The sequence below is a fragment of the Megalops cyprinoides genome, chromosome 23, assembly GCF_013368585.1.
Source record: "Megalops cyprinoides isolate fMegCyp1 chromosome 23, fMegCyp1.pri, whole genome shotgun sequence".
NCBI classification, from domain to species: domain Eukaryota; kingdom Metazoa; phylum Chordata; class Actinopteri; order Elopiformes; family Megalopidae; genus Megalops; species Megalops cyprinoides.
The window spans coordinates 16,900,153-16,928,145 of record NC_050605.1 but is presented as its reverse complement, the minus strand read 5'-3'; the positions used below and the strand labels follow the sequence as shown (position 1 = coordinate 16,928,145).

General features: G+C 45.9%; 2 protein-coding genes across 2 annotated transcripts; one reads left to right on the top strand and one right to left on the bottom strand.

Moving 5' to 3' along the window:
- Positions 1 to 358: 358 nt before the first annotated feature.
- c23h12orf4 (chromosome 23 C12orf4 homolog) lies at positions 359 to 13,771 on the bottom strand. Its single transcript, XM_036518420.1, has 14 exons — positions 13,683 to 13,771; positions 12,848 to 13,040; positions 12,293 to 12,438; positions 11,092 to 11,273; positions 10,468 to 10,567; positions 10,133 to 10,254; positions 9,253 to 9,359; positions 8,880 to 9,077; positions 8,297 to 8,425; positions 7,031 to 7,102; positions 6,676 to 6,878; positions 4,512 to 4,569; positions 4,067 to 4,134; positions 359 to 1,215 (listed from the first exon to the last, which is right to left on the bottom strand). The coding sequence occupies exons 2-14, from the start codon at positions 13,023 to 13,025 to the stop codon at positions 1,123 to 1,125; spliced, it is 1,656 nt and encodes a 551-aa protein (XP_036374313.1). The 5' UTR covers positions 13,026 to 13,040; positions 13,683 to 13,771; the 3' UTR covers positions 359 to 1,122.
- Positions 13,772 to 14,382: 611 nt separating this feature from the next.
- rad51ap1 (RAD51 associated protein 1) lies at positions 14,383 to 18,870 on the top strand. Its single transcript, XM_036518489.1, has 9 exons — positions 14,383 to 14,399; positions 14,936 to 14,973; positions 15,322 to 15,463; positions 16,778 to 16,881; positions 17,288 to 17,374; positions 17,528 to 17,692; positions 18,012 to 18,194; positions 18,390 to 18,527; positions 18,734 to 18,870. The coding sequence occupies exons 1-9, from the start codon at positions 14,383 to 14,385 to the stop codon at positions 18,868 to 18,870; spliced, it is 1,011 nt and encodes a 336-aa protein (XP_036374382.1).
- Positions 18,871 to 27,993: the final 9,123 nt, after the last annotated feature.

Sequence of the window (27,993 nt, the reverse complement as noted above, 5' to 3'; positions counted from 1 at the left end):
AGTTGCACAGAGGCCCTTTTTGGGTAAATCTCCAATAGTCAATGACACAACCTTCCTGTGATCCTACAGCGTGCTGCTTTTAATTCACAAGAACGATGATGGTTTAAGGCACAAATTCAAACTTTACAAAGCAAGGGTGTGCCTGAACAGAATGTAAGCCAACAGTGTTATACTAGAAATGCAAAGTCTCTCCAAGTCTGACTGTAGCCAGTCCTGTTTGCATATATACATGAATGTTGAATAATGGATATATACCATATGAAAGACATGATTTGACTGCATTTAAAACCACGGCTGATGAAACATTCTTTTTTAGAAGTATTCATTTGTCTTACTTCTTGCTTAGTGAGGGTGATAAATACAGCTGGTTTCATGGATGTTTTTTTTTTTCTTTGAAGAAATTAAGAGCAACATGTTAAAACACTCTCTGATCAGAAGTGGAATGCAACTTGGCTGCTGTGCGCTTGTGCGTGTACATGTCTGTCTGTGTTGAGAACAGCGCCCTCTGGTGCAGAAAAAGGGGAAAGGCAATCATACAGTATTAGTCAAATAGGTAATGCACTGCAATGCAGCACAGAAACACTGGTGTGCGGCTGGTTTCTGCATCAGCAAAAATTTGCCTTTTTAACAACGGGGCTTGCAAGTGATGCCGAATAAAATTACAAAGAGGTTTACACGGCACGGAGCTTTGAGGGTTGCCTCATCCAGAGAATTTCCCTATGTTAAACCTTCCGAGCAAGTAAAAGTTTTTAGTTCTAAAAAAAGGTTCCACGCATATGTTAGCAAAAACACACTTTCCACTGCAGAGATCTGAAAGCACCTGCATTGCAGATAGCCCCTCTCTCTGTGGGACTGGAAGCGCCAGGGCAGCACACCACAGCGGGCATCTAAGTGTGGTAAGGGATCTGAAGGATCTGGGGCGTGTTTAAGAAACTACTCAAAGTCACACACAGACTTCTCTGTACGTCTGTAAATGGAACTGTGATGGCGGGACCCGTCTTCGGCAAAGAAGCCGCCAAATTCCCCACTGAACACACGGCTGTGGGAGCAGTGTCACGTCCCCAGGTCCGCGGAGGTTCCCTGATTGGTCCGGGGGCTTGGGGGTGCGGCCCCTCCGCCGCGTCAGCGCTTGGATGTGAGAGTGAGGGTGGATGAGACCCGGAAGATCTGAGGCAGCATGTTGCTGAGCTGATAGAACATTTCATCGGAGATGCTCTGCCGACACAGGACACACAGACAGACAGCTCTGCTTACTGAGCGCCCAGAGGACCCAGACCTCCACCCCCCCCGTCCTCTAGGGCCAGTGGAACCACACCTTTCACCACCCTGCTCACATCACGAAAAGCATCCTTTCAACATGGACAAACAAGCAGGTTTAAACGTGTTTTTAAAAATACATCTCAGTGTAACTGCCACGCCACGACAGCCTTGAACTGTAAGTTGTTCTGGTTAGGAGTGTCTTCCTAACAGATAAATAATTCAGAATGAATGCAAATAAGAGTGGGCAAAAATATTAACAATTAGAACATAAAGTGGGTTTGCCAAGGTGTTTGCCAACATGCCTTAAAAGGTCACGGTAGAACAGGCCCGGACTGGTAGTTCAGACACACAAGACACGCTTCCTGTCAGGCAGCACCAAACGAGGCCAGGCCTCTCTGTGTGTGTTCTGCCTGCTGTGGATTTAAGGGGAAGTGCGTCGCACCGCGGTGCGGACTAACAGGCCTTCAAACAAGCGTTCCACTCCCGAATACCTCCCGTCAAGCTCTCACACAGCATATATATTTAGACGTACATGCCTGGCTGAAGTGTAGAAAACAAAGGCGTTTCAGGGGTGCTATTTTGAAAGGTGTCGGAGCATAAGGCCAGCAGCCCTGGCTACGGAGAGCGAAGCTTTGATGCTCTTTTTATCACCTGAACCTGTCAGCATGTGTAATCATACAGCAGCCACCTGGCCTGGAGCCGACTGCTGCCGTCGGGCCAACGAGCTCCCAGCATCCTCGTGTTCAAGAGCTCGCATTCCAGTGCAGATAACCCTGCGTGTGTGTATGTATGTGTGTGTGTGTGTGTGTGTGTGTGTGTGTGTGTGTGTGTGTGTGTGTGTGTGTGTGTGCAGGAAAGAATGAAACTCCAAACACAAACATCAAATGGAACAACTCGGGGGAAAGTTTGTTCCAACATGAATGTTGCCTCATGTCTGAATACTTGAAAATGCTATGTAGTGTGAATTTGTGGGCAGCTGTGTGGGGCACTGGTAAAAGAACTGAGCCTTCTAACCACACTGTTTGATTCCCAGATGTGGTCACTGCTGTTTTGTCTTTGTGCAAGGTGCTTCAGGTGAGCTGCTTCACTATTTATCCACCTGTATAAACAGAGTGTGCTGCTTAGCAGACAACAGAATGTGAAGTTACAATTTTAAAAAGAAAAACCGATAATGGATGATGGATGATCACCTTGGCAATTTTATATTTAGACATTGTTCAGGAACCTGAACTAAATTAAAAAAAACATTAAAGGAAAGTAAAGCTGTGAGTAAACACTGTTTCTGGGTATTCACATAAGTAGACACAGGGGCTGGAGGGTAGAAGAGAAGGTGTGTCAGGGCTTGTTTAAGACTCTTTGCCAGGGCTTTTACTGATGGGGAAGCGCAACAAGAGAGGGAGCACACGGCCATACAGCCACAGCTGTGCTGGGAAATAAATCCCCACAATGCCGTTTCCCTGGAGCTGCTAACATCATGACACCCCCTCCATGGCTCCTGTGAGGAGAGCCTTTTCATAGAGGCCTCACAAGAAAAGCAGTCCCACCATGCGATGCCATACGAGGCCTACACCATGCAGGAGGTCGTGTCATTCCGCCAGGTTTCAGGGTTCAGCTGTGAATGGCTAAAACAGCAGGGGTTTGTGGGTAATTGTGTAAAGGAACCTTTACAGTGCTATGGTGCTATGGTATCTGCTCCCCTAAGACAGTCAGAGCCTGTGCATAACCCCAGACTTCCACTGTGACAGTATCAGAGGCGAGAGAAAAGATCCAAACCCTGCTCACCTGAATCAATTTTTACATAATCGATTAGTCCAGGTCAAGTAATTGATCAATCAACCACATTACTTCCACTGTAAGCTTTTTCTGACTTGATTTCTCTCTGAGGGTGCCATCTATAAATTTCAAAGCACCCAAAAGCCTTGCCAATGTAAGACGCAAGATTTTTAAGGCATAAGCAGTCAAATGTGGGATTTAACAAATTACTGTTCTGCCTCACCTGACGAACCCCAGTCCAGAATATTCCGAAATTCCACAGGTATGAAAATTTTTGTCAAGTACAAAGAGATGGCACATTGACTATGAGGATAAAAAAAAACAACCATGGCTCTCGTCTCAGGGATTTGCAGCTTTCGTCTGGCAGCCATTAAAAAGCAGAACACAGAAATAAGAAGCAATGAAGTAAATAAATAGAGTGTGTATTACAGAGTGCGTCTGCCTCAGTTCACCCAGCCGTTTAAATTTAAACCCAGAAGCGTCTGTGGCTCAGCCTCGGCGCGATGGCTGGACGCTGGGTGCTCTCGCACTGTTTATTCTGAAGCGCACAGCTGCAGCCAGAAAGCGTCCCATCATGCTCCGCTCGCCATAAATACTTAAGTGACACAACTATTATTTTAACATCAAAGTTTTAAGTTTTACGGCTCCCCCCCGGCACGAATACTTTTTCGCGAAAATGTTACGAAAAGCATTTCCATGGTTGGTAATGCGTGTGAAACGAGAGCTGTTGCTGTAACGGGGTTATCAAAGCGTTCTTTGTTTGTTCACGGAAACGGAACGAGGTCTGACATTCCAAACGCATCACACTAACCATTGTTCCGTGCAGCTTGTACAGCTCTGTCTCCTTGACGACACTGCGGAGGTGAAATAAAGCTGCCGGCCTAACCGAAGCACAGCAATGACAGTTACTCTCAGCATGCAGAAAATAAACATGAAGGCAGCGCTGCACATTTGGTGCTCTCTCTCCCGAGCTATGACATCACCAGAGGGCACCAGTGATGTGTGTGTGTGTGTGTGCCACCTGGCCGCTCACCTGTGGAACCAGGAACTGGACCGTCCGCGAGATCCCTCCGTCCCAGGATGCCATTTCCATCATGAAACCTGAGGGGGACCAGCACAGAGTCGGAGATCGTCACCAGCAATCATCAAGTCAACAAGACCTTCAGATTCACATCAGAAGTTGTAACCTATGTAAGGGATGCTCTGGATAAGAGCATCTGCTGAATGCCAATAACATACTATAAAGTAAGGGTTCAGCATCTGTGAACCACATTCTCGCTCCCTCTCATTCACCCCCAATCCCACAACAGGCCCCCGCTGACTAGCACCATGTCAGTCATGGGCCCTGTTTACAATAGCACTCACTGGTTACTGATTCTGGATAGGGCCATGTGTAAGCACTAGACAGCGCCTACTGGTGAGTAGAGGAATCCTACCTGGAGCTACAGGAAGCTACCGGGAGCTATCCTCCCACTCACCTTTGACGCACTTGAAGACCAGCTCCGCTCGCTTCAGGCACCACGGTATGGTCATCTCCTGCAGGGAGGGGGGCGGGGAGGAGAGCAGAGGAGAGCAGGATGAACCTTCTGCCTTCCTGTCCCGCACCGCTCCGCATCCCCATCAATTAGCACCGCGGTGGCGGCCAGGCGCATACGAAAACAGACGCTAATCAAAAAGCCGGCATTTTGCTGGGAATAAAAAAGCAGTCGTTAAAAAAAAAAAAAAACAAAGTCCGGAACAGCAATTAAGATCTGTGATTCGGGCGGCCTACTCTGGCTTCGACGAAAAAGCTGGAGGGACTGTGGTTTCATGGTGGTTAGAACCTGTTTGGGCCAAAAGAAACCTGAACCGGGGCCATTTCTGTCTGACAACAACACTCCGCAATGCCGCGGCTTCAGGAATGGATCTCCGCTCGCAGCGCGAAACTGGACTCTTCAGTTCCGCCCACAACAACGAAGGGACGTATAATCAGCCTGTCCAACTTTTGGTTTTCATCCAAGAACCCAAGAAGTAAACAGGACAGATGTCCAACTACTGAGCAATAAATGTAAAAACCCAACCTTTTGGTGGAGGTATTTCTGCTCCCTATTCTCACTTGGATAATCCCTTGTCATCATTCTGGGTGTCCCAACATAAAAATAACAGGCAAACACAGGCTGCCAGTTCCAGACACCTGAATCCATCATGTCTCAAAGGTGGTCTGACCTCTTTTTGAAAGGACGAGGTCTTCGCTACATCAATTGTCTCCGAAACAGACAGTTTAACATTTTCCATTATTGAAGTGAATGTCAACCTTTAAACGCATAAACCCTGCTTAAGTGTTTTGGGTCTCAGCTGCTGGGGCGAAGCATGCACCGGTATAAACACAGCCTTGCTTTTTCAGCAGACTCAGTCCCGCGTATTAGCAGCTTAACCCCTTCAAAAGCATGGCTTCCATCAAGTGCTGGCTTGTTTGGAGAGAGCTGTATTATGGGCACTTCTAAACGAGTGCCCCTGAAAGCACGTCCCTACGCCCCGCTCCGTGTAAATAAAGTTCGACTAAACAGACACTGCAGGGCCACTGACTCACTCTTTATTTCTCCATTTCACAAGATGATGAACCAAGTGAATGTTCCACGACGTGAAGCTGCCAGAGTGGGTAACTGAAACGGCAATTTATTACGGCACAACATGCAGCAATGCACCCATTCTGATTGGAAATGAGAGAGGCCGAGTGACGCACAGAGGGTGTGTGTCGGACCAGAGCGCCAGCAATGGGGGGCAACTTCCCGTCCCCGTCACTGTTTAACCATAGGAGGGGTGGAGGCAAAGGGGCAACTGTGACCATCAATCTCAATTCGTTGCGTCAGAGTTCAGACACATTAATCGCTCCTCGAGTTTGTTTGTGTTCCAGTTTCCCCCCCCCCCCCCCCCTTCACTTCGTAATTGTCTCCTTCCCTATCAATTATCCAACCGCAGAAAGAGGAGCAGCCGGTTCGTCGCGCCCGCTGACATCTGCTTGTTAGAAAGCGCGATCACGTGGGAGGTCAATCGTACACCGTGCGGTTAAATATAAAATCGGACGACGCAATGATCCATAGCGCTTCGACCATTCTTTTCGGTCCTTCTTTAAACCCGTACCAACTCAATTATACATTAAATCCCACTATGTGTGAAATCCCATATAAAGTGTGCCAGGGTCAGGACTGGATTTCTCATACCTCCAGGAATTTTACAGCCTGGATTTCTTGGAAGACCACATGCACCAGTTACCAGGAGCGAGTGATTACCAGACCTGGTTCAGATCTCCTCTGTGTCAATATGCAATGCTACATTCATTCAACTTTAACCATTGAGTGAAGGCTTTGAAATTGACTGGGCCCCTTTCATGGCTCTGTGTGTGTATGTGTCTGGTGAGGGTAGCAGTGTGGCGTAGAGGTAAGGAGCAGGGCTTGCAACCAAAAGGTTGCTGGTTTGATTCTCCACTGGGACACTACAGTTGTATCCTTGCTCAAAGAACTTAACCCACAGTCGCTTCAGCATAAATCCAGCTGTAGAAATGGATAAAACTGTAACCTATGTAAGTCATTCTGGATAAGAGCATCCGCTAAATGACAATGATGTAGCGTAATGCAAATGCCCGTGCGTCCGGCAGACTCTCACCTCCGACATGTCGTGCACCAGCAGCAGGGGGATGGAGATGGTGGTGATGTCGTGGGTGCAGCACACCTTCAGGATGTTCCTCAGGCCCATTATGGCCGGGTCGCGGGCCGTGATGTTGCCCGACCGCACGTTGTCGTCCACGCAGAGGTGGAACACGATGTGCACCTCCGACAGGTTGGAGTGCCGGGTGATGTAGAACTCACCTGGCGAACAGGGCGAGGGATAACGCACGGGTGAATGGAACAAAGGCGGCTCCGGGGACACACTGTTAAAACAGCCTCAGGCCGAGCTCAGGCCATTTTACAATATCTCTCGGTTCAAAGCTAAAAGTAAGAGCTGAATGAATGCTTCTGACCTGGTAAGATATTTGAGGGATTTCTTTCAAGGTTCTTGGCTTTATCCTCGCTGGCTCCATTTCTGGGGACCTCTACAGGAGAAAAAACGGTAATGTCGCTGAAAACCACACTGCAGAAAAAATGTGACACACTACACGTTTCTCCTTCTGTGCGAAGAACGGAAGCAAAAGTGACGCCCGAGAAAGGAACAACCATATAAGGCCAAGGCAGCTCGCCGGAATGCCGTTGTGGGAACGGTCCCCTCGTGCTGACCGTGATAAGACCCGTGTCAGTGGTTTCCAACGCACACAAGCAATCACGCCCAAAAAGCCCATCCCTCCCAACCACATCCGCACGCCCAGTTTCCCAGTTTGGGCACGCGGCTGACATCACCGCTGCCTCAACCCTCAGCCCCGGATAAATAAACACAACTCTAGTGCTCAGTGGACTGTTTATTTCTGTGACCTCATTCATGAATTGTTATGGTATTACAACTCCTTTCCCATTTTTTTAAAATACATATAATTCTCCATCTTACTTGACAAAGTTCAAATCCTTCTTTGTCATCAGTCCATGTACTAAAAACAAAGATGGATGACAGGGATATTCCAACATGGCAGGCAGGCAGCAGTGGTATTAACAGCCACAGAAACCCTAAGCATGATGTGGCTTTGCATGACAAAAGAGTGCAGAAGCAAACTTTCAGATTTCAGATATTCATATAAGCCATACAGGTAACAGGCGAACTGAAATGAGAAAATAAAGAGTTCCAATCATGACAGATACCTACAGCACACACTTGCAGGAACTTTGCAGGGTTGTATCTGAACTCAGAAGAAATGGCTAGGTCACATATTCTGTGCGCCTTCAAAACAAACAGCCCCTAATTCCACTACACTGAGTAACTGATACTCATATGGCTGAGAGAAAATGCACAGAAGCATGAGTGAAAGCTGCCCCTGGGTGTCGGGCAGAGGGGGTCGGTATTTTTGGTTGTCGTTTTGTGGGCAGCGCTGTGGGAGTGGAGGAATGTTTGGCCTCCCTGCCCACGGGGTCTCCCTCCACGCTCCGCAATGCCACCTCACATCCTGCGCCTCCCCAAGGACTCCAGCACGACACACCAAACCCGCAGGCTGGCAAATAACAGCTCTCCACAGGAAGGAACTCTTTCACCTCTCACAGGAGTGGAAGTGAAGGGGCTGGCACTGGTGTCCCACGCGCACACGTACATGTGAGGTGTGTGTGTGTGTGTGTGCGTGTTGCTGGGCTGAGGAAGTGTCACTCACCAGGCTGGTCCCTATTCTTGCTGCTCCTCTGTGCCCGGGCATACAGCACCACCTGCTGGACCACCTCCAGCTGCTCCTCCAGCCGCGGGAAGTGGAAGTCTGTGCACTCCTTGGACACAGTGGCAAACTCTGGGTGGGACAGGAAGTCAGCGATGCTCATCAAGTATCCAGTCCACAGCATCCAAAGGATGCACATCCCCTCGCTACCATGACAACGGGACCAGGTTGCTGGAAAGCTACCCCAGCTTCATCGGGCGGGGCCCTTTAATTTAACCACTATGCCCCTTTGTCTCTGAAGTCACAAAACAATTGAAAAAAATCTAACACTCAAAGCACTACAGCATTTATATCACTCATCTGCCTAAAAGCAGTCTTGTTGAAGTTGCACAAAGTGGCATGCATCCATCCTATTCAGCTGAAATTGTGGAAGCGTCAGTCACAGAGAAAGACATCTTATTAGTTATCTAGCTTTGCTTCAGGAGTCAAAACTGAAAACCTGGACCCAATTTTAAAAAGCCTGTAGTGAATTGCCGTACGAGGCCACGGCGGCAGGCCTGATGTTGCCGCGGCGCACGTTCCTGACCTCTCTTGATGCCGCTGTAGGAGTTGACGCGGTTGTCCACCAGCAGCACCAGGCCACAGAGGGAGGTGGAGTAGAGTGAGAGCGCTGTCTGCAGCCGCCGCAGCTTGGCCCCACTGCTGCCGTGGCGACGGTGCTTACAGAAGTCCAGCACATCTGCCCGCACCAGCCGCAGGTTGTGCATCGTCTTCAGCTGCGCACCTGCGCCAGAGCACGTCCATATATATACGTAACGCAAGCCTACGCACTTTTCTGCATTTCGCTCAAGGTCGTTCTCAAGCTAAGGGGGAGAGTATTAATCCCGCTGCTGTCGTTACTGTTTATTTTTACTCCGGCGTGCGGCGGACGCCAGCGTGTTTCCAGGGAGACGCGGTACCTAAGTGGATGGTGAAGCTCTCCTCCAGCTGTCGCTGCTCCTCGAACAGCCTGTCCCCGGGCTCCTGTGGCTCTGTCAGCTGGCTGGGCTGCACCTTAATCTCCTCGCTGAGAGACACACAATATTACATTAAAGCAGGAAGGTCAGCTGAGGACCGATTCCTGTTTAACGTAGACAACCTGGAGAGTCAAGGTGGGTGGAGAATGCCAGGGACTGCCTGGTAAATCAGCTCTAGGATGGGGGTGATGAGGTAGTCGGACTGAAACAATCAGTTTGGGAATCTGAACAGGACAGCCCAGTTAACAGCTTTATGAGAAGACCGTAACAATGACAGGTAAAGACCACAGTGAGTCTGGATCTTGACTGATCTTGAAGACAGGAACTCCTAAAGCACAGTGTCCTATCTGTTTTGCTCAGAGGGAAGAATGCCCCCTTCTGGTCCACCAATGCCATTACTAGCGAAAACCTGATTTTTTTACAGACTCTGATCCAAGCACTAACTTAACTACTTCAACTGTGAAGGGGGAGGCTGCAGGGTTGTATAGCTGCTGGCAGACCATGCGCCTTTACGGTATCAGCTTCCAGGCCTTTTTCAGCTCGGTCCTGGAGTGTTGCTGTCTATGCAGATTTTCATTCCACTGCATCTGCATGCATTCACTCTATCTAAGCCCCCAACCACCTGACTCAACTGTTCATTATCTTGATTTTGCTTCCATCCCAGTTCTGAAAGCGCAAGGGGTTTTTTAGAAGAGCTGAGCAAAACCTGCTGAACTACACTCTTTAAGAGATAAGGAGTTTGCTCCACACACAAACACATGTGCACACAGACACAGACACACACACACACACACACTACCCACAATGCAACCCGTATGCCTACGTGATGGTGCTGTTGTTCGGGTTCTGCAGGTCCTGGTGCAGCTTGATCACCCACTCCTGGTATTCCTGCTTCTGAATGCCTGTCACCTGTTTGAGCTCGCTGGCCCATTTATTTTCCAGCTCCTGGGCATATTCAAAAAGAGGCAATCAGGTGACCAGGGGGTACAGCCAGCAACAATTCAGCACAACATGTTCCAAAATGTGTTGGCACATAATTAAAAGTGATTCCAACTTCCTTATTGGCTAACAATGGGGTCAACGTGGCTTTGTTTATGGGAACAACCTGCTCTGATAGGTTATGCAGTAACTGCACTGCTCTGAAGCTCTGCTGGTTACCTGCTGGGCATCAAAGTGCTGGGAGGCCACCACATTCACATCCTGGTCGCTCATGGTCTTCCCCAGCTCCTGCATGACTTTGTCCATTTCTGCCGCTTGCCTGTGCATCACAAGGAGAGAGGACAGAAATGGCCTTTTGATAGGACACTGAAAGCTGGGGCTCCCAAGGCCCTCCCCTTATCAACTATTATTATTTTTAAAATATCCATTAGTTCATCAGTGATTTGTTTGTTTGTCCACAAGCTGTGTCACAACAGAGTGAACAAATGTTCACAAATATGGAAAGAGGGAACAGAGTCAACCATTAAGAGAACACAATTAATTCCACAAAAAACTACCTCCATTTTCAGAATGCTCAGAATAGGAACAGGAAAATGTGAAGTGATTGGACTGCCAACACATCCGCCATTACACACAGACAGAACAAATTTTATATTCTATGACAAAAGAGCAAACCAATATTATTAGCCAGACAAGACCTAAATGAAGAGGATTAACTGAAACTTATGCATAGGAGCATTTAGTTGCACCTTCAGCCAAACCACAAGCAAAATTCTACACAAGAAAGCAGAAGGCGGTTCTTCTCTTTGACCTTTTTCTGTCCTATCTGTGGAGCTCACTGACCTCTCCTGCAGCTTCTTTATCTCCATGTCCCTCTCGCTGATGAGCTCGGAGATGCTGAGGAAGTAGTTGTGCTCAAGGTTGAGCAGGGTGTCGGAGGCCGGGGAGTGGATCAGCTCGTGGTACACGTCCGCGAAGTCCTCGTCCCAGCTAGGCTCCTCAGGGCGGGCATGCTCCAGGGTGGTCTACACAATTCAGATTCACATTCATTTTCACATGCATTCGTTCACATGCAAAAACATAAAATTTACCTCGTACATTGGCACAATACATCACACAATACATTAAACAGGTAGACATCACAAATCGCCACAGTGGAGAACATTAACTCCACAGCAACTTATTTGTACGTGTAAGATCGCACACACGAGCAGAAACATCTCAGAAGTTATGCAGACTCATAAAAGCAGGCCTCTAAAACAAGCCAAACGAAGAAAAAACTCCCCCCCATAAACAAGGAAGCTAAATCCTGACATGGACCTAGAGAGTGCTATTTAGTAACGCCCATCAATCAACCTCTCCTATTAATCTGATTCCAGGAATCTTTATGCAACAAAGATGAAGATGATGGATGTTATAAAATGTTTTTTTGAGTCCCTTTAAATAAACTGGATGGCTTCCATGGGTATTTATGTGCCACTGCAATAAAATGTTAATGGTTATCCTGTATGTACTGCAGCAGCGAGCCAGTATCGCTTTATAGGAACGGGGGAGGCCAGATCCTGCTTTCTTTTTATAAGCGTCTGAGCAAGTGGCAGCAGAATTTAAACTCCGCTACTTTGAAGCGAGAACGCAAATGATCTGTTCGACCTTCTTAAAAGAGGAAAGCGAGGGATATTTTGCTTCAAAGGATTTTTTTTTTTTTTCAGTGTTTGCACAGGAATATTTTCCACTTTGATCCATTGTAAAAAGGACATGCTACTTCCCCAGTAATCCTCCATCTGCCACAATACTTAGGGCAGTCATATATCCTCTTCCCACACAACCTGAGGTATAGTTCCAAGACAGCTGTGCGATTTTCTATTTTAATAATTTGATATGAGCAACCGAGCACAGTTCAAAGACTTACGTCGAAAAGGGGGAGAAAATACTGACTCGGCCAACATCTACTGAGAAAATTGTAATCCGCTCCTTGATTGCATCTAAAGAATCCATGCATATCGGCTTGCAAACTTCCCCTTCTATTTTAGGCTGCTGCACCTACTTCAGAGTACACCCGGGCCCAGGCACTTGTAAGCTTGTCAGCGTCTACTTCTCCGGTTGTTAGTCTCTGCAGAGCCAACTCCGCTTCTTTGTCATAGTCCTGAATGGTTTCTTTCTCGATGAAGCTGCAAAGGGCACTCTTCAATTCTAGAGAAAAAATACAAAGTAACAGTGACGTTGTTAGATTTTGCGCCATTTTACACATTAAATATGCAGAATGTGTAAAACTGTGTTCATGTAGCACGAACACTGCAGTATAATTCTTTTTAGAAATAAAACCTAATAAATCTTATATAACACAACACAATATAATATACTATACCGTATTATCAGGCACATGTGTTTGGAAATACAAATGTGCTTATAAGCTCTTTAAATGTATCCAAATTTAAGCAATTTAGGTAAAGCCACTGAGACAACAGGCAAAACAAATCTGGATGAAAACTAGATGCTTGTTTATTTAAAAACACTCCCTCCACACCCTGAGAGCTATACCTACATATTCTGCAGAAGTCTGGTTTGTTTGATTCTCCCCCCTTATTTTTGGAAACCTCACCGTTTTCAATGAAACAGGGCATGTTGTGTAACAGCATAAGCCTCCCGTGGAGGTCGCTGACGTTTTCTTGTACGGGGAACTGCAGGGGAACGGTCAAGGCGTAACGCAGCTTCCCGGCCGTGAACTCGAACAGAAACTCTTTTTCCGTGGTGTTTACTTTCCCTTTATTTCTCTTCATTTTGCTTACTTTGTCCTGGAAAAACGAACAACAAAGTTTAATCATGTGAGTGAGAAATTGATGTTTGTTCAAAATGGTAGTAATCACGGAAATTATCCTCCCAGGAAAAATATTCTCACGTTCTTCTAACACTGCGAAACTGTTCAGGCTATGTAGCTGGGTACGAGTTTTCCTTTTGTGAATAACATTACAAGAACGAGAATTTACTACTTGTCAGCTAAGTGGACTTTACAGATAATTTTAATAGAATATACTTCATGTCATACGATGTAACATGTTAATTCGGTATTAGCCTCGCTATCAAATAAAATTAAAACATGGAACGCCCTCCCAGACCCAGCTAGCTCGCTACATCCATTCATTCATTTTAGTCTAAAATATAGTCAAATTTGTTTTTTTGTGTACAACAGAAAAAAGTTTTCATCAGAACTACAGAAATGCAGTACTTAGTCAGCTATGCAGTTATCGAGTTACCTAAATCTACTACCACCAACTAGGAAACCGCATAAAAATACTGGCAAAGCTATGATAGCCAACGCCAGAGTAGCTAATTTAGCCAGCCAAACAGATTTAAGATGAGCTTAACTGGCGAACATTTCATCCGATAACTAACTAGCGTATGCAAAAAGGCAAACAAATGAAATTAATAAGTCTTACCGAAATAGTGACATATGTATTTAATTTCAATTTTTGACGTTATTGTTATTTCTGATATCTTAGCCAGTCGTACCACTTGACTTTCTCCAATCAGCTGACCGCTTGTCATAACAAAACATTCAGTCTAACCGATTCGTTATATCATCTGAACATAATTGTTCAAATATGTCAGCCGTTGCATAATAATACATTATAAAATAAAATGAATCAAATTTATCTCTGGAAAGTAATTTAGCACAGATCATTGCTGAGAAATTGCTTTGCTTAAAAACGAATCTGCAATTCTAATCCAAGGATGCATGCGCTTAATTCATTTTCAGGCGGGTGAATAGTCTTTCAGAGGACCAAAACAGTAACTGGAGATACTGTTTTAGATAATTTAGTGTAGTCTTAATATTTTCAGCTGGCAGGCTAGCTGTGTTTTATTTTCTGGATAGATCAAGCAAGTTAGCTAGCCAGCTGGCTGGCTGGCTTCTTGTTTGATTGCTGTTCGTGTGCTTTTTTCTGTTTTGGTTACTGAGTGGCATTGTAAATGTGCTTCGTGTTCTCTGTGCATTGATAATCCATAGAAGAAAATAGCTTATTTGCTGTCAAAACAAAGTTAACATTATCTTGTTTGTTTATAAGCCGAATGTTGGATTTAGTGTGTTTTTGATCGTTAGTTTTAATAACTGGTTTAATCACGGATTCATGACTTGACATGGCACGGCCATCGAGGTACGTAAGTACGCTACCTTAACAGCTGCTCGCTGGCCAGGTTGCTGGTCGGTGGCTAACGTTACGCTGTGTTATGAGACTCTTTTTGGCATAGCTAGCTTTCTGGTCAGCGGTATGGTCAATGTATCAGAGTATAGATAACACACTGTACATCTGAAGACATTCTGTCAGTGTTGTAAAGGTCATTTATACTGTATATCACCATCTCTTATTCGTATGATACAGTGATGCTAGCTGGTTAGTCATGTCTGGCTACTCAGTTCGGTGTGTCAAAACTTGTGACGTGGTGTTTGCGTGGTTAACACTGCAGTCTTGAATGTTAGCCCAAATGATTGTACTAGAATAGTGTTCCATCACTTGTGTGATTTCTGTGATGTCCTTCGTCAGCAGTTCTGTGAAGGGTGAGAAATGTGGTCCAATCGCCACTTCATCTATCTTGCTGTTATACTCTGTGGAAGGAAGTTGCATGTCTTTGTCCTGCGTCGATCTTTGTACCCTTTATTGTACATCTCCTTTGCGCTCTTTTTTTTTTACAGGGTTAAGAAACAGATTAACTATGCAGAGTTTGAAGATGGTGGGTATTTTCTTTTTATTTCTTTAGTAGTTGCCCTTCAGAGTGACAGCATTTACATCACATTACATGCATTAAAGTACAGTGCAGTAAACGAAAAGCAGAAAGGTATGCGCAGTTCAATTAACACACAACCGCATGACATTTACCACAGAGCAAATGTGTGTGAATTTTGTTTTGTCTTGCTGAAATAATAAAATGTGAGCATGAATATGATAGTGGCATTATAAACCATGTAAAAAAAAACAAAACAAAAAAAACCTTTCACTGAGGAGACATCAATTTCGTTGTGTATTTGCTAGTGCGATATTTCAATGATATTTATTCTTGTATCCAATCGTTGTGTCTTAGATGAAGACTTCGCCTGTGTGAAAGCGCCCCCCAGTAAGAAGGCTAGAGTGCCTGTGAAGGAACCAGAGCACAAGAGCGCCAAACCAGCGAGCGGGGCCGCAAGCCAAGAAGACGGCGCACCGCCCGCGGGGCGCAAGGAAAGGTAGCAACACATAACCCTGCTGGTTTTGGGGGATTCGGAGCAACACATAAACACATAACCCTGCTGGTTTTGGGGGATTCGGAGCAACACATAAACACATAACCCTGCTGGTTTTGGGGGATTCGGAGCAACACATAAACACATAACCCTGCTGGTTTTGGGGTTTCAGAGCAGCACATGACCCTGCTGGTTTTGGTATTTCGGAGGGGTGCTTTCTGAGGCCTTGCCTGGTGTGGGCGATGACCAGACCTCTCTGTCCTGTCATCTGCAGTGCCCCATCACATGGTGCTTCCGTCACATGGAAGCAAGCACTTCAAATCTTTTCCCTTCTATGTCCACTTTGTCATTTGTCTTCACAATTTAGGCTAGGATAATCAGGACGGAAAATAACAGTATTCCGTGCTACGCGATGGGAGGTGCTTTGTGCATTAAGCTGTGGCCAAGCTGTCTGCGTCTCAAGGTGCATTTGATGTCAGGGGGTGATAATCTGCCTGGAGCGGTGCATCATTAAGCCGTGCCCTGACCCAAATGAGCCTTTAGCCGTGCCACTTTGGCCGCGATCTTTCGCGCACTGCAGTCACATGAAACAACATGGTGCAGTGACACATTAGTAGAACTGAGTATCGGTTGGCTGAAACTGGGCTTGTGTCACATGGCACTCTGACACGAGGGAAGCAAAGTGCTTGTTGAATGTACTCTGTCCACCTGCATTTAATGTGGCCGTGCATGGGCAGTCAATGTCCAAGTCAATGTCAATGTCCAAGCAGGCCATATTGGTCCAAAAGGTGATTAAGTTTAGGACTGTGCCTTGCGGCAAGGTGAAATCGCAGGGCATATTTGCAAGGGGTAAGGATGAGCAAAAACAGTATACAACACACTGTACACAATGAAACAAAAACTCAGATGATGCTGGTAACTCGCCAACCCAGGTAAAAGTTAAAATGTTTTTAGGCCTAGCAGAGGTGGTGAGACACTCTATCACATGCTTTGAGCAGAGCACAGTCCCGCAGTTGAAACTGCCTGTTAGGCATTGACATCAGAAGGTATCAGGCACTTTGGTCATCATAACAGGTCTACTGCCTCTGTGCAGTGCGGTCGCCATGGCCAGCAAATACCAACTCAGGATCCGGGTTTAGTGCCTTTCGATATACATTTAAATTCCAGGTGCTGCATGTTGTCTTATATAAATTGTCATTTTATTAATGAAAATGGTGAGTGTCGTACAAGTATGCCTGCCTTTATTGGCGTTCCTCCAGATGGACTCTGTTTATGGCCAGAATGAACTTATTTCTGGATATGTTTTGTCTCTTTCAGACCGTCTCTGGATGACAAACTTTATGAAAGGGATTTAGAAGCAGCCCTTACATTGTCTATGCTCCGGACTGAGCCAGTAGAGGACCTGTCGCCCTATGACAAAGGTTAATACTGTTGGATTTTCAATTGATTATTAACCTGTAGTGAGCCCATTATTATTCTGTATACAGAAACACTGCTGTAAATATTTGTGATGAGAGAGTTTTAAAAACCCCAAAAATGGTCTGTGCCATCATGTTATCAGTGACTGATTTGAACAAATCATAGTTGTTTGCTGTGGAGGGCCAGTCTATGTATTTGTTCAAACAGGGCAGTTATTGCCAGCACATGGTAACTCCATCCATTATGCGGTCCATGAAGCATGAGTCTCTCATCACAAGTAGTTTTAATTCTGTAGCTCTTTTCTTGCGATGAGTGACCTCCCTTAGTAACACTTCTTTTGCATGGAAACTGAGGCGAAAGGACCACACTGAAATGTTCTTCCTTTTTCACTTATTTTGTTATGAAAAGGTGAAAGGAATCAGCCCCTTACAGACACCAAAACTGTTGCTCCATCGCCATTGCTTTCAAACTGCAGTGTGGATGTCAGCCTCTTGGGTAAATATTGCATGGACTTTTAGGACTTTTTAGAAACATTGTGCCCTACAACAACAGCTCAGATTCCATTCAGCTGAAACAGCAGTAATACGCTTAAAGCAGACAAGCTAAGTAAGTAACCCCCATCCCTGCCCCTGTTGGCCTTAAACTAAGGCCTGGATAAGATCTCAGATGAGAGGGGCTCTCCCAGCGCACCCTCCAGACAGAGGCAGGCTGCGTCCAAGGCTTCTGAACAGCAGAGACGCATGCTCCAGGAGGAGAGGAACAGCACCACTGAGAATGCCAGGGACGAGGACTACCAACCCACCTGCACACCAGGTACCGTCAGGCCTTGCGTTAAACACACTAAGGCCCAAACCCAAAGTTTGCTGTGGCATAACCCAGTGTGCTCTCTCATGTCATTTCCACTCTTGCTTTTCTTTGGATCTGAAAACGTTCCTTCACTTAGTCGTATTGCAAAACAGAGAATCAATGTAGTGCTGTAAAACAGTAAGCCAGTTGCATATAGTGTGCGCACGCTTGCTTGTGTGCACGCATGTGTGTGGTTAGCTTATGTTGTGTCTCCATATTGTATGCTTACATGCCAATGTACATGTTGGATTCCTGTTTAAATCACTGGCGCTCGGCTCATTTTAAGACGCAGAGTCTGAGAGTGATGCAGATTTCGATGAGGAAGATGAGAGCGACGAGGAGGAGTTCACTGTAAAGAAGAAAGTGGAGAGAAAAAAACCCACCAAAAAGGAGAAAACGGCTCGGCCACCGGCCCCAAAGAAAGAAAAGAAGCCCTCTAAAGTCCCTAAATCGAAGCTGCAAGCCACAGGTATTCTTAATGGTTCTAACTGGGTTTATGCTCACACAGCCAACAACTAGCAAGTAGTTTTAGACAGAATGAAGGTTTGAACAGGCCTCAGACGGATACTGAAGTGCAAGAGACTTTCTTTTTGACAGGAATGGACAAGGCACGTCAGTCTGATGTTTATATTTAACATGTTCCTCTGTATCTCCATACCCACAGTGACCTCCACTGTGAGTCCCATCCCAGCTCCGGCAAAGTCTGCTGTCACTAAAAGGCCAGCTACCAGTTCCCCAGTGTCCAGACCTGCAGTATCCCTCAGTCCAGCAGGGGGCAGACTTCCCAAGTGGAATCCACCAGGTAAGACTGGAGAGTTAGTGTGTTCACACTAAACAGGTACACTTGAGTTTAGTAATGATACATGGGCAAGCCACTCAGGTTACTGTGAACCCTGAGGCAAACATAATCATTAAAGGTAATAAGAGTAAAAATAATAAAATAATAAAAGTAAATGAACTTGGTAAAAAGTAAATGGTTTAGCTAAGACTGGGCTCTTTTGTCACCAGCTCAAATTGGAAGGAGCCCCAGCACACCCCAGCCTGTCCAAGTGAAGTCCCCGGGTCAGGGGCTGCGTTTGGGGCTGTCCCGTCTGGCCCGGGTTAAACCCCTGCACCCCAGTGCTGTGAGTGCTGTGAGTCACTGACCCCCCCCCCCCCCCCAGGCCCTGACTATACTCCCCACTATCCTACTGTACCCCCACTGACACCTGCAACAGCCCAGCCTTTGTCAACTAGTCTTATTGTTGCTGTGTTGGAGCTTTAGTATGTTTTTTATTTGACACATTGCTCTTTATATTTATTGGACAGGAGATCAGCATAAAAGGCTTTTTATCAGAGAGTTAACTGTTAACTGTGCAGTAGCAACAGTGATAAAGCACAAACCAAGAACCTTAAGTCGTTTTACATTCTGTTCTGTTGCATCTCTGTCATGCTACATTGTGGCAGTGTGATGTCAGTAATTTGTGTTCTTTTTAGTTACCAGAGCAGATTCTTTTTATCATTTTAACCAATTTACTTTACATTCCCTTATGCACATAACAAATGTGATTATCGGTTTCACAGATCTGTTATGATAACATTTATATTTGTAAAAATGTGTGCACATGCCACTGTAAATCCATTGAAAATTTTTCATGGTCAGTACAGCCTGACAGCTCCCCCTGCTGTATGAATCTGTGGTTAAAGTTTTCTGCGGTCCGAAGCAGACCTGTAGAGGAGAGTCCTGGTCAAAAATAGGACGCTCACTAAAACAACCAGAGCTATTCATTAGAGTGAACAGAGATGTGAAAAAGCCAGTTGAATGGGGAAAAAATGCTAGAATAGCTTGCTAATAACTTAGATATAAAAAAACACTCTGGCTAGCAGGAAGACCAGCTTACCTCACCAGCTAGAGGAGCAAGATTGGATGCAAGGCTGACTGGACACAGTTCAGGGTACTCTGGCAGGCATAGACTATAAATGCTTGATACATATGATAATCTTCTTTTAATTTTTGACTGGAATTCTCCTTTAAGGATCTAAGCTTTAACCATCAACTATTGCAAATACTTGATTATTTCACATGTTAAGTTGCCAGAAAGTAAATTTGTACATAGTGATGTAATAAAGATGTCTGAATTGATAAAATTGTTCAAAGCGTCAAAGTTCTTTTGAATTTTTCATTTTATATTTAATTTAATGAAAATCTTAATTTAAATGATTTAAGTGGATTTCCAAAAAAGAAAAACAAGGTCTTCCATATATTATTCTCTGTGGAATGTGCACAATGAAGCCTTTATACTGAATTACTTATATAGTAATACTGAGGAGGCACATTTGCACATTTAATTGCACAGTACAAAATCGATTTCTTCAGCACTGGTTTAGCATTGTGTGGAATATCTCCTGTTATGTAAATGGAGATTATGTCAAATGTGTGCTATTGTGCATACCGCACTGCAAGCCACCCTTGCATGAAAGCGACTCCTTAGCAAATGTAATGAAACCCCCACACACAACAAAATGTACAGCTTTGCATATGTCAGACAACCCCCTATTAAAACCTCCGGAGTCTATAGGCGTTTGACATCCATGCATGAAATATGGATGATTGTGGTGATGTAGCTATCACCGGGGCGAGAGGCGCGTAGCGACCCAGAGAAAGCGGCCCTTTGTTCCCGGGGCCCAGGTGTTGGAGACATCCCTGCCACCCGAACAATAAGGGCACACTGGTGGGAAACCGTGGGATAGAATGGGGGGGGGATCTGATTTCACAATCCTAATGGAAGACCCCTATTAAAGATGCATGTTGTATCAGTTACAGGTATTTAACTTATTTGCTTTCATACAGCTCCATTTCCTGCCTGACAGGTGTTGCTGGCCCGCCACTGCAGAGTCTGGTCGGTTTTTCCAAGACATTGGACCAGAGTTTGTTGTGGCAGTTGGTGGTGTGTTTGTGTGTGTGTGTGTGTGTGTGTGTGTGTGTCTGTGTATGTGTGTGTGTGAGACACTATCCTAAGGTGTCTGTTAAGAGGAGGACATGTGCAGATTAAGATGGGTATTGGTTTCTTACGGGAAATGATTTCATTAGTTTATTGCGTTGCCGGCTGATAGGTGAGCCCTCTAAATACATCTGATCAGTGTTCTTCCTGAAATAATTGTGAGGTGACGTTTGCCCACATTACATGGGGAGCTGTTACCTTTGCAGAATAGCTAAATAATGTGGATTATGTTACTGAGTTTCTACAGGTGTGGGGATATGGATGAGGAATACAATTTCAGGAAATGCCAACATTTTAGCATTGACACACATCACTTTCAAAACTAATCGGGTGCTCATGTTTCCTGCAAATCCAGCAACTTTGATAATGATTATTCTGCGTAAAACACCGCAGCAGGTGACAGATGTAGACATAAGAAACGTGTTGAATAAAATTGCCGGGTAGGGTCACCTAGGAATCACACCGGCAGTCTCTAGACTGAAATTAATACATGTGGGGGTTGGCTCAGGGTACTGGAATGAGTAGATTGAAAAAGTCCCGGGTGGAAACCTGAAGCTGGCTGGCGCCGAACCCGAAAGATTAAACCAATCGAACCGATAAAATATAGAGGTATCGCTGAAGGGAGACGGGCGGTATTAAATGAACGGTGGCAACATATGACGTAACGATTGTGATTGTTTGCGGAATCCCGAGCAGTTTCCTTGGTTACGGGGGTAGCTGGACACGTGCTTGCAGGCTGCGTGGGAGGCGCGTTCCCCCACACACGGGTCCGCAGCGCTGGTCTGGAATCAGCGGCGCTCTCCTCCCCTCGCCCTCAGATACCATTGTAGCACCGCCGCTGAGGTTCTGGTTCAGACGTCCAGTTCGGCCGAGCGTGGACGCACCTATCGCCCAGTATTAGTCAAATCATAGTATAACAGTCGCAAGAAATGCAGCAGCTCCCGCCATGAGCTCCACGAATCAATCTTCGGAGAGGAAGTAAGTAAAAAGCGTTTCGTCTGGAGGAAACCGTAAAATGTGCGATTTTGTATAGTGTCATTGCGTTTCATCTTATCTGCATAGTGAAACATTAAAATATTAAAAAAGTAGCTTGAGTCTGCGGTAAGTATACATATTTTTCAACCGTTATATAAGACAGGTAATGCATAACAAGTAATCGATCATGTTAGAAGAACTACATGATATAATAGATTTTTGGTAATTTACAGCACTGTCGAATCATTGAGCAAAGTTTGGTTTGTATGAAAGTGTATATTTGGCATAATCTAAAATATTCTGGTCGCTGGTATATTCTAGGCTACCACAGAAATGAAGTGCAGTATTTGAATGCAGAATTGTCTACTATTGGCCAAAACCTGTCGTCAGGTCATCTGACGTGCTCTACAATAAAGTAATCACAGCCACACACTAAGTTATGTAAAGTGTAGCACATTCAGGAGGTGAAAATGGTTTTCACCCTGTTCTTTTTAAGACCATTCTTCCACAGGTTGTAACAATCGTGCGCTTTCATCAGAGAGAATTTGTCCACTTGGACATTATGTTTACTTTTAACACATAATAATATGGTAATATAATATTTAGTGGTTCAGATATGGTCCTACAGGCCTCACCTTTATGTCACAGAATGGGAAATGTGCAGTTGTCATTATGTGACATGAGTCATTACCACACAGACACCCTTAGGGGTAATTTCTTTAGCAGTACAGGCAGCATGAAGTCATGACTTTGGAGTGTTAGTGGAAGTTATTGTGACTGGGGTAGGAGCCATCTACCCATGCCCTGGTCACAACCCAACTTCTCAGTTCCACTCTCTTATTAAAGGAGACACATTCATTGTTTCTGGGTGTAAATTATCTAGTGTGATACTGACATTTCTTGGACTTTAAAGTAAAATAAGGGAGTGAGAGAGTCGTGATGAAGAAAAAAATGATCCTGGGATATATGTAGTTCTATATCATGGCATCTCAAAGGTCAGTATTGACTAAAAAAACCTGAAGAGAAGATGCACTTTGCCAGTGGGGGTCAGTAGTCTTCCAGCGCATGTAAAGGTCTGTAGATTCCTTCATGCTGGCTACAGAAATGTACACTTTAAACCTTTTGTGTGCTGGATTTCACTTACAAAAGAAAGCTTTATCAGAGAATGAAATAGTTACTAGGGTAAACAGTGTCAAGTAAGAAATTCAGTTCCGGCATATTGTGTTTGGGAAAGGCAGGAATGTCCATCACTATACAATAGCATATTGTGTGTGTGTGTGTGTGTGTGTGTAAAAGAGAAGTTGAAATTTAGGCCTGAAAATGTGGCTAAGACCATATTATTTCTTTTGAACAGAAGAGCGATGAAAGCAAAGTTGGAGAAGCTCATTAAGGACAGAAACAATGCTCTCCCATTGCTGAAGAAGGTAGGCCTGTGTCAGCCAGTCTGTTTCCTTTGGGCTCCATCCAGGGGTATGGATGGGGGGGGGGGGGGGGGCATGAGTTTAACAATGCCGACAACACAGCAAAAAGTGCAGTACATCTCAGCACCCTGACTCTAATTTAAAGCCGTTTCATAACCAGACACAGGTGTGCCCAATTAACTCCACTCAACGGGAAAAACAATTTCTTAATCACCTTCCCAAGACGTGCCCTCCGTCTGCACATTATTTACAGACAGCAGTGTTCCCTGAAGAAAGAGGGCTTCAAACGTATTGTCACCGATTTAGCAGCTGTGCTTTTTCTTTCACGCCTTCGCACTTTAAGGCATTGCACAGGCAAAACGTGAAAGGTTCTCTGGTGAGCCAGCAGAGGGCAAGGTATACTGACTTGACACAGTCAAGTGATTGAAGTGGCTCTGTTTGTGTACGGAGGAGAGGCTCCTATCAGTCCTTATGCAGGAGCTGAATGTCACTCTCTGGGATGCATTTGCTCTCTGTCGGCCGGCAGCCCCTCAGATTGAAGGGCAAGAGAGCTGATCTTCAGCGGTGTGTTTGCCGCGCGGTGATTTATTGGCTATTGAACAAATGTTTTTGGACCGTTATGTGTGTGTTCAGTCTGCCGAGTTACTCAGGAACGCATTCTTCTCCCGTGCGTTGGGCATCTTGACCCTCTCCAGGCTACGTGCTGAGAGGAAGAGGCCAGGCTGCTACCCGCAGCCTAGTGAGCGCTGTCCAGGCGATGACCTGTCTCTCTGCCCATTCTGATTCCTCCAAACCAATCCATCCCTTCTTATCCATCCAGCCAATCATCTCTCTGCCCATCTGTCAGAGCATATCTGTCCATCCATGTCTCAGTAAGAATCTGTCCTCATGCAGTGCAGGTGGACCATACAGATCTCCAGCATGTCACTTTGATTTGCGATGTATTCATCTATCCGTCTCTCCATACGTGCAGGGGCATCCTGGCTGTTAGCCCACCCACCTTGTTTCCTCTTGGTTAAGTTTTTTAAGGGGTACTGATCCGTGGATCTCTGGTGTTTTTCTCTCAGCAGCATGTCTTAAGGGCTTGTTAGCATCCAGGCACAAACAGCAACAGACTCAGTGCCTGGTGTTCTGGCGGAGACGCACGTGTTTTAGTGTGTGATGACTTTTTTTTTTTGGTTCCTGCCGTGCTAAATTTAGCAAGCAGATAAAATCTGCATCCAATCCCTCAGGTAATGAATCACCCGATAGTTCAGTAGTAAGTGCCAGGCCCAGGCTCCAAATCTCAGCTAAAGGGGGTTTTAGTACTGGGTGGCTCCAAGTGAAATGACCACAACAGCCAGCCAGGGAGGGCGTAATCCCTCCCGAGTGAGACGGAGCAGAGAAAACGTGCTCGGAGATGGATGATGGAGTCTGCACTACATGGGACCCAGGGATATAAATAGCTCCCCAGCAGGAAGGGTGGAAGAGTTGCAGGGACCTGAAAGGGAGGCAGGTCTGTTTCATCTCCCAAGAATAGACAAAACAGCAGGAGGGAAAAAAAAAAAATTCCACTTTGTCTGGAAACTCTTTTAAAAACACTCAGGACTTGGACAGAGAGGGAGAATTAGAATGTGTGCTGCAAATCGTTGCACAGAAGACATGATCCTTTCTCAGTGTTTAAGTGGAAAGTGAATGAGAGGGATGATGGTAATATAAGTATTATGTTGGTGAAACATTGGGCATAGTGGTAAGAAGCAGGGCCTGTAACCAAAAGGTTCAATTCCCTGCTAGAGCACTGTTGTTGTACCCTTGGGCGAGATACTTAACCCACAACTGCCTGAGTAAATATCCAGCTGTGTTAACGGGTAAAAGGGTAACCTATGTAAGTTGCTCTGGATATGAGAATCTGCAAAGTAACAGTAATGTAATGAAATGCATTGTACCAGTACTCATATTAGCGTTCAGAAGGGGCAGTGGCTCAAATTCAGTGAAAATCCAACAGGTAACGTCCAAATGGGCAACGATACCTCTCCTGTCTGACACCTGTTTGGCATTCCCCTCACAAACACATCAGCTTTGACTAATGAGCTCTGTGACCCTGTGTGCACCATAGCCGTGAATTACTGAGTCATTGCGTCAACTCTTCACTTTCTGCTCAACCTGATCAAATGCGGCGCACAATGCTAAGGAGATTATAAACACGGGGGGGGGTGCACACAAACAAAAGCTGTTCAAGCAAAACCGCCCAACAGAGTTTTCCCCGCAAATGCGGCAGCGCTCCGCGAATGCGGCGCGGTCGGAGAGTTTAAAATCGAAACTTGTCAATCACCCTATTTCTCAAACTCCAGCGGCTCATTGTATGAGGGAGGGGAAAAAAAGGGCACAGAGGCCCTGACGTGTCGGCCCGCTCGCCACTCTGAACTTTACCATGGTATTGTAGTGCCCTCGCTGGGATATTTTTATTAGTTGGCATAGGAACTGTTAGAGTTTGCGCTGACGCGCTCGTCGCTGCGGACCGAGAGAGCGGCTATGCCTCTCACATCTCTGAAAGGGCCCATTATGTTCAACAAGTGCCGTTGCTGTGGAAACGGGCTGGAGCCTGGACGCGGAGGCTGGCTTTCTTTCAGACTCTTGTATCTGTAGGTGTTGTCGCTGTTCTCTGAGGACAGTGTTGAGCGTTGCCGGTCTGAATGCAGGGGGAAGAGGCAGGGTTACCTGGCCGGAAACACTCCATTATGTGCTGTCTCCCACGTCAGATGTGCTTCTTCTGCTAGTCTGATAGGTGGGCGTGTTCGCTTCTGGACACAGGATGGTGACATGGGTGGGAAAAACATAGTGTTCAAGGTTGTTGCTTTTGTGTTGTATTACAGTGTAGTTTTCTCCCACTCTTTCCATCAGTGACCTTTCCGGCACAGTGAAAGTGGCATAGTCATATCCCTCCATTTGCGTGCAGATGTGTGTGCCCATTAATCAACATTTGTAATCAGGATTTGTGAAGACCTATTTTATGTAGTATTTGTAAGATGTATGCTAGTTATAGACAAGACCAGATGGTGTGTGTGTGTGTGTGTGTGTTTGTGTGTGTGTGTTTGTATGTGTGTGTATGTGCGCGCGCATGTGTGTGTGAGTAGACGCTTGCTAACTAAACGCTCCTCACTGCTCCTGCTCGGGTCAGATCCGCTACTGTTTTCATCCCCAGGGGACCAGGCGGCTGTACGCCACCCATTATCCTGATGAAGTCTTTACCTGGTAAGGTTTCCCATTGGAGCTTTGTTCAGTGGTGACACTGGACACTCTGAATTAAAGCAGGCAATTTAGTGAGGCCTCACCTCCGTGGCATTACAAGACTGTATCAGTATCAGAGAGCCAGGGTTCACACAGGAGCTTTACATGCATGGCAGGAGTGTGGCCTCAGCTTCACTACGTCTCAGCCACACACTCACTTACCCAACACTGTTCTGTGTCTCAGCCACACACTCACTTACCCAACGCTGTTCTGAGTGTCAGCCACACACTCACTTACCCAACGCTGTTCTGTATGTCAGCCACACACTCACTTAACCAATGCTGTTCTGTGTGTCAGCCACACACTCATTTACCCAACGCTGTTCTGTGTTTCAGCCACACACTCACTTACCAAACATTGTTCGGTGTCAGCCACACACTCACTTACCCAACGCTGTTCTGTATGTCAGCCACACACTCACTTAACCAACACTGTTCTGTGTCTTAGCCACACACTCACTTACCCAACACTGTTCCGTATCAGGGGGATTTACTCATATCTCTGCTGGTGCTGGTTTCATAGTTGTAGTGGCACTAATGGTGGGGACATTGGCTGATATGTTTGTGGTAGCTGGGGACTGTAACAGGAGCACTCAGTAGTGATAAACTACTCAACACGACACTGTATTGTAATCAACAGCAGTTACAATTGCTTGATTTTGCTGGGTACCCCAGATCATATACAAGTAGAGGTACATAAATTCATGTCCTGAATGAAACTTATTATTATTCATTGTTATTTATTATGCTGTTATATTGTCAGTGCATTTCCTGGTTGCAGTCATAAAGAGAACAAACAAATAGACCGCTGTTGTCTGACTACGTTGGTGACGTGTTTTCTGCAGCGTGTGTGTGACACAGTACGACATGAGACAACGCAGGGGCCCACGCACACGCACACAGGGCCTTTGTAGCTGTCGTCACGCAGGCAGGCCCCTTTGTGTGTGTGGCTTCTGTGCCCAGCGGTTGTGACAATGGATCGTACAGTGCAGCGCTCTCTCTGCCACATAAGGATGCTATCTCCCCTATTGTTCCGGAACGCTGGGAAGGACGGCTTGTTGCAGCTATTGTTGCCATGGTGCAGCAGAAGCTGTACAGTGAGGATGCCAACAGCCAGCTGGGGACACCCCCCCCCTCCCACATCCCAACCCTCAACCCCTCCTCTGTCTAATTAGCACTAATGGGATTTGCAAGGGATCCTGGGTAAATTGCACCCCTTGGGGGTTGGGGGTTGGGGGGGGGCTGTTAATGAGTGTGCAGTTTTGATGCATTAGACTCCCGTATCGGGGCGGGAGTCACGGCAGCAGACCTGGCGTCCCACACAAACAACGGCCCACTTCCTCCGCTGAGACAGCGCAGAGCGTGACAAACAAGTGGCGGAAATCGTGTTCCGCGTTCAGCGACACCTCACTCACCGGGAACACACACAAAAAAAAAAACGAAACCTTGGTAAAAGAGCCTTTCACAGCACTCTCCGTTTCTGCGCCGGTAATTGACCTATTTCCAGGGCCATTCACTGAGATCGTCCCGCTGGGGAGGAAGCACTAGCACTCAGGGGCAGAACTCGAGGAGAGGCTGTGCTTTCTGTGTTCAGTGTGTCGGACCGAGAAGGCCAGCGTGACTG

Excerpts from the sequence above, each read along its gene's own strand:
- c23h12orf4 (XM_036518420.1), bottom strand. The coding sequence starts at position 13,025 with ATGAAGAGAAATAAAGGGAAAGTAAACACCACGGAAAAAGAGTTTCTG. Across the intron at positions 12,439-12,847 it reads GCCCTGTTTCATTGAAAACG|AATTGAAGAGTGCCCTTTGC; the intron begins GTGAGGTTTCCA and ends TTTTTTCTCTAG. Across the intron at positions 9,078-9,252 it reads GAGCTTCACCATCCACTTAG|GTGCGCAGCTGAAGACGATG; the intron begins GTACCGCGTCTC and ends GCTCTGGCGCAG.
- rad51ap1 (XM_036518489.1), top strand. Across the intron at positions 14,974-15,321 it reads CTATGCAGAGTTTGAAGATG|ATGAAGACTTCGCCTGTGTG; the intron begins GTGGGTATTTTC and ends GTTGTGTCTTAG. Across the intron at positions 18,528-18,733 it reads TCCCAAGTGGAATCCACCAG|CTCAAATTGGAAGGAGCCCC; the intron begins GTAAGACTGGAG and ends TTTTGTCACCAG.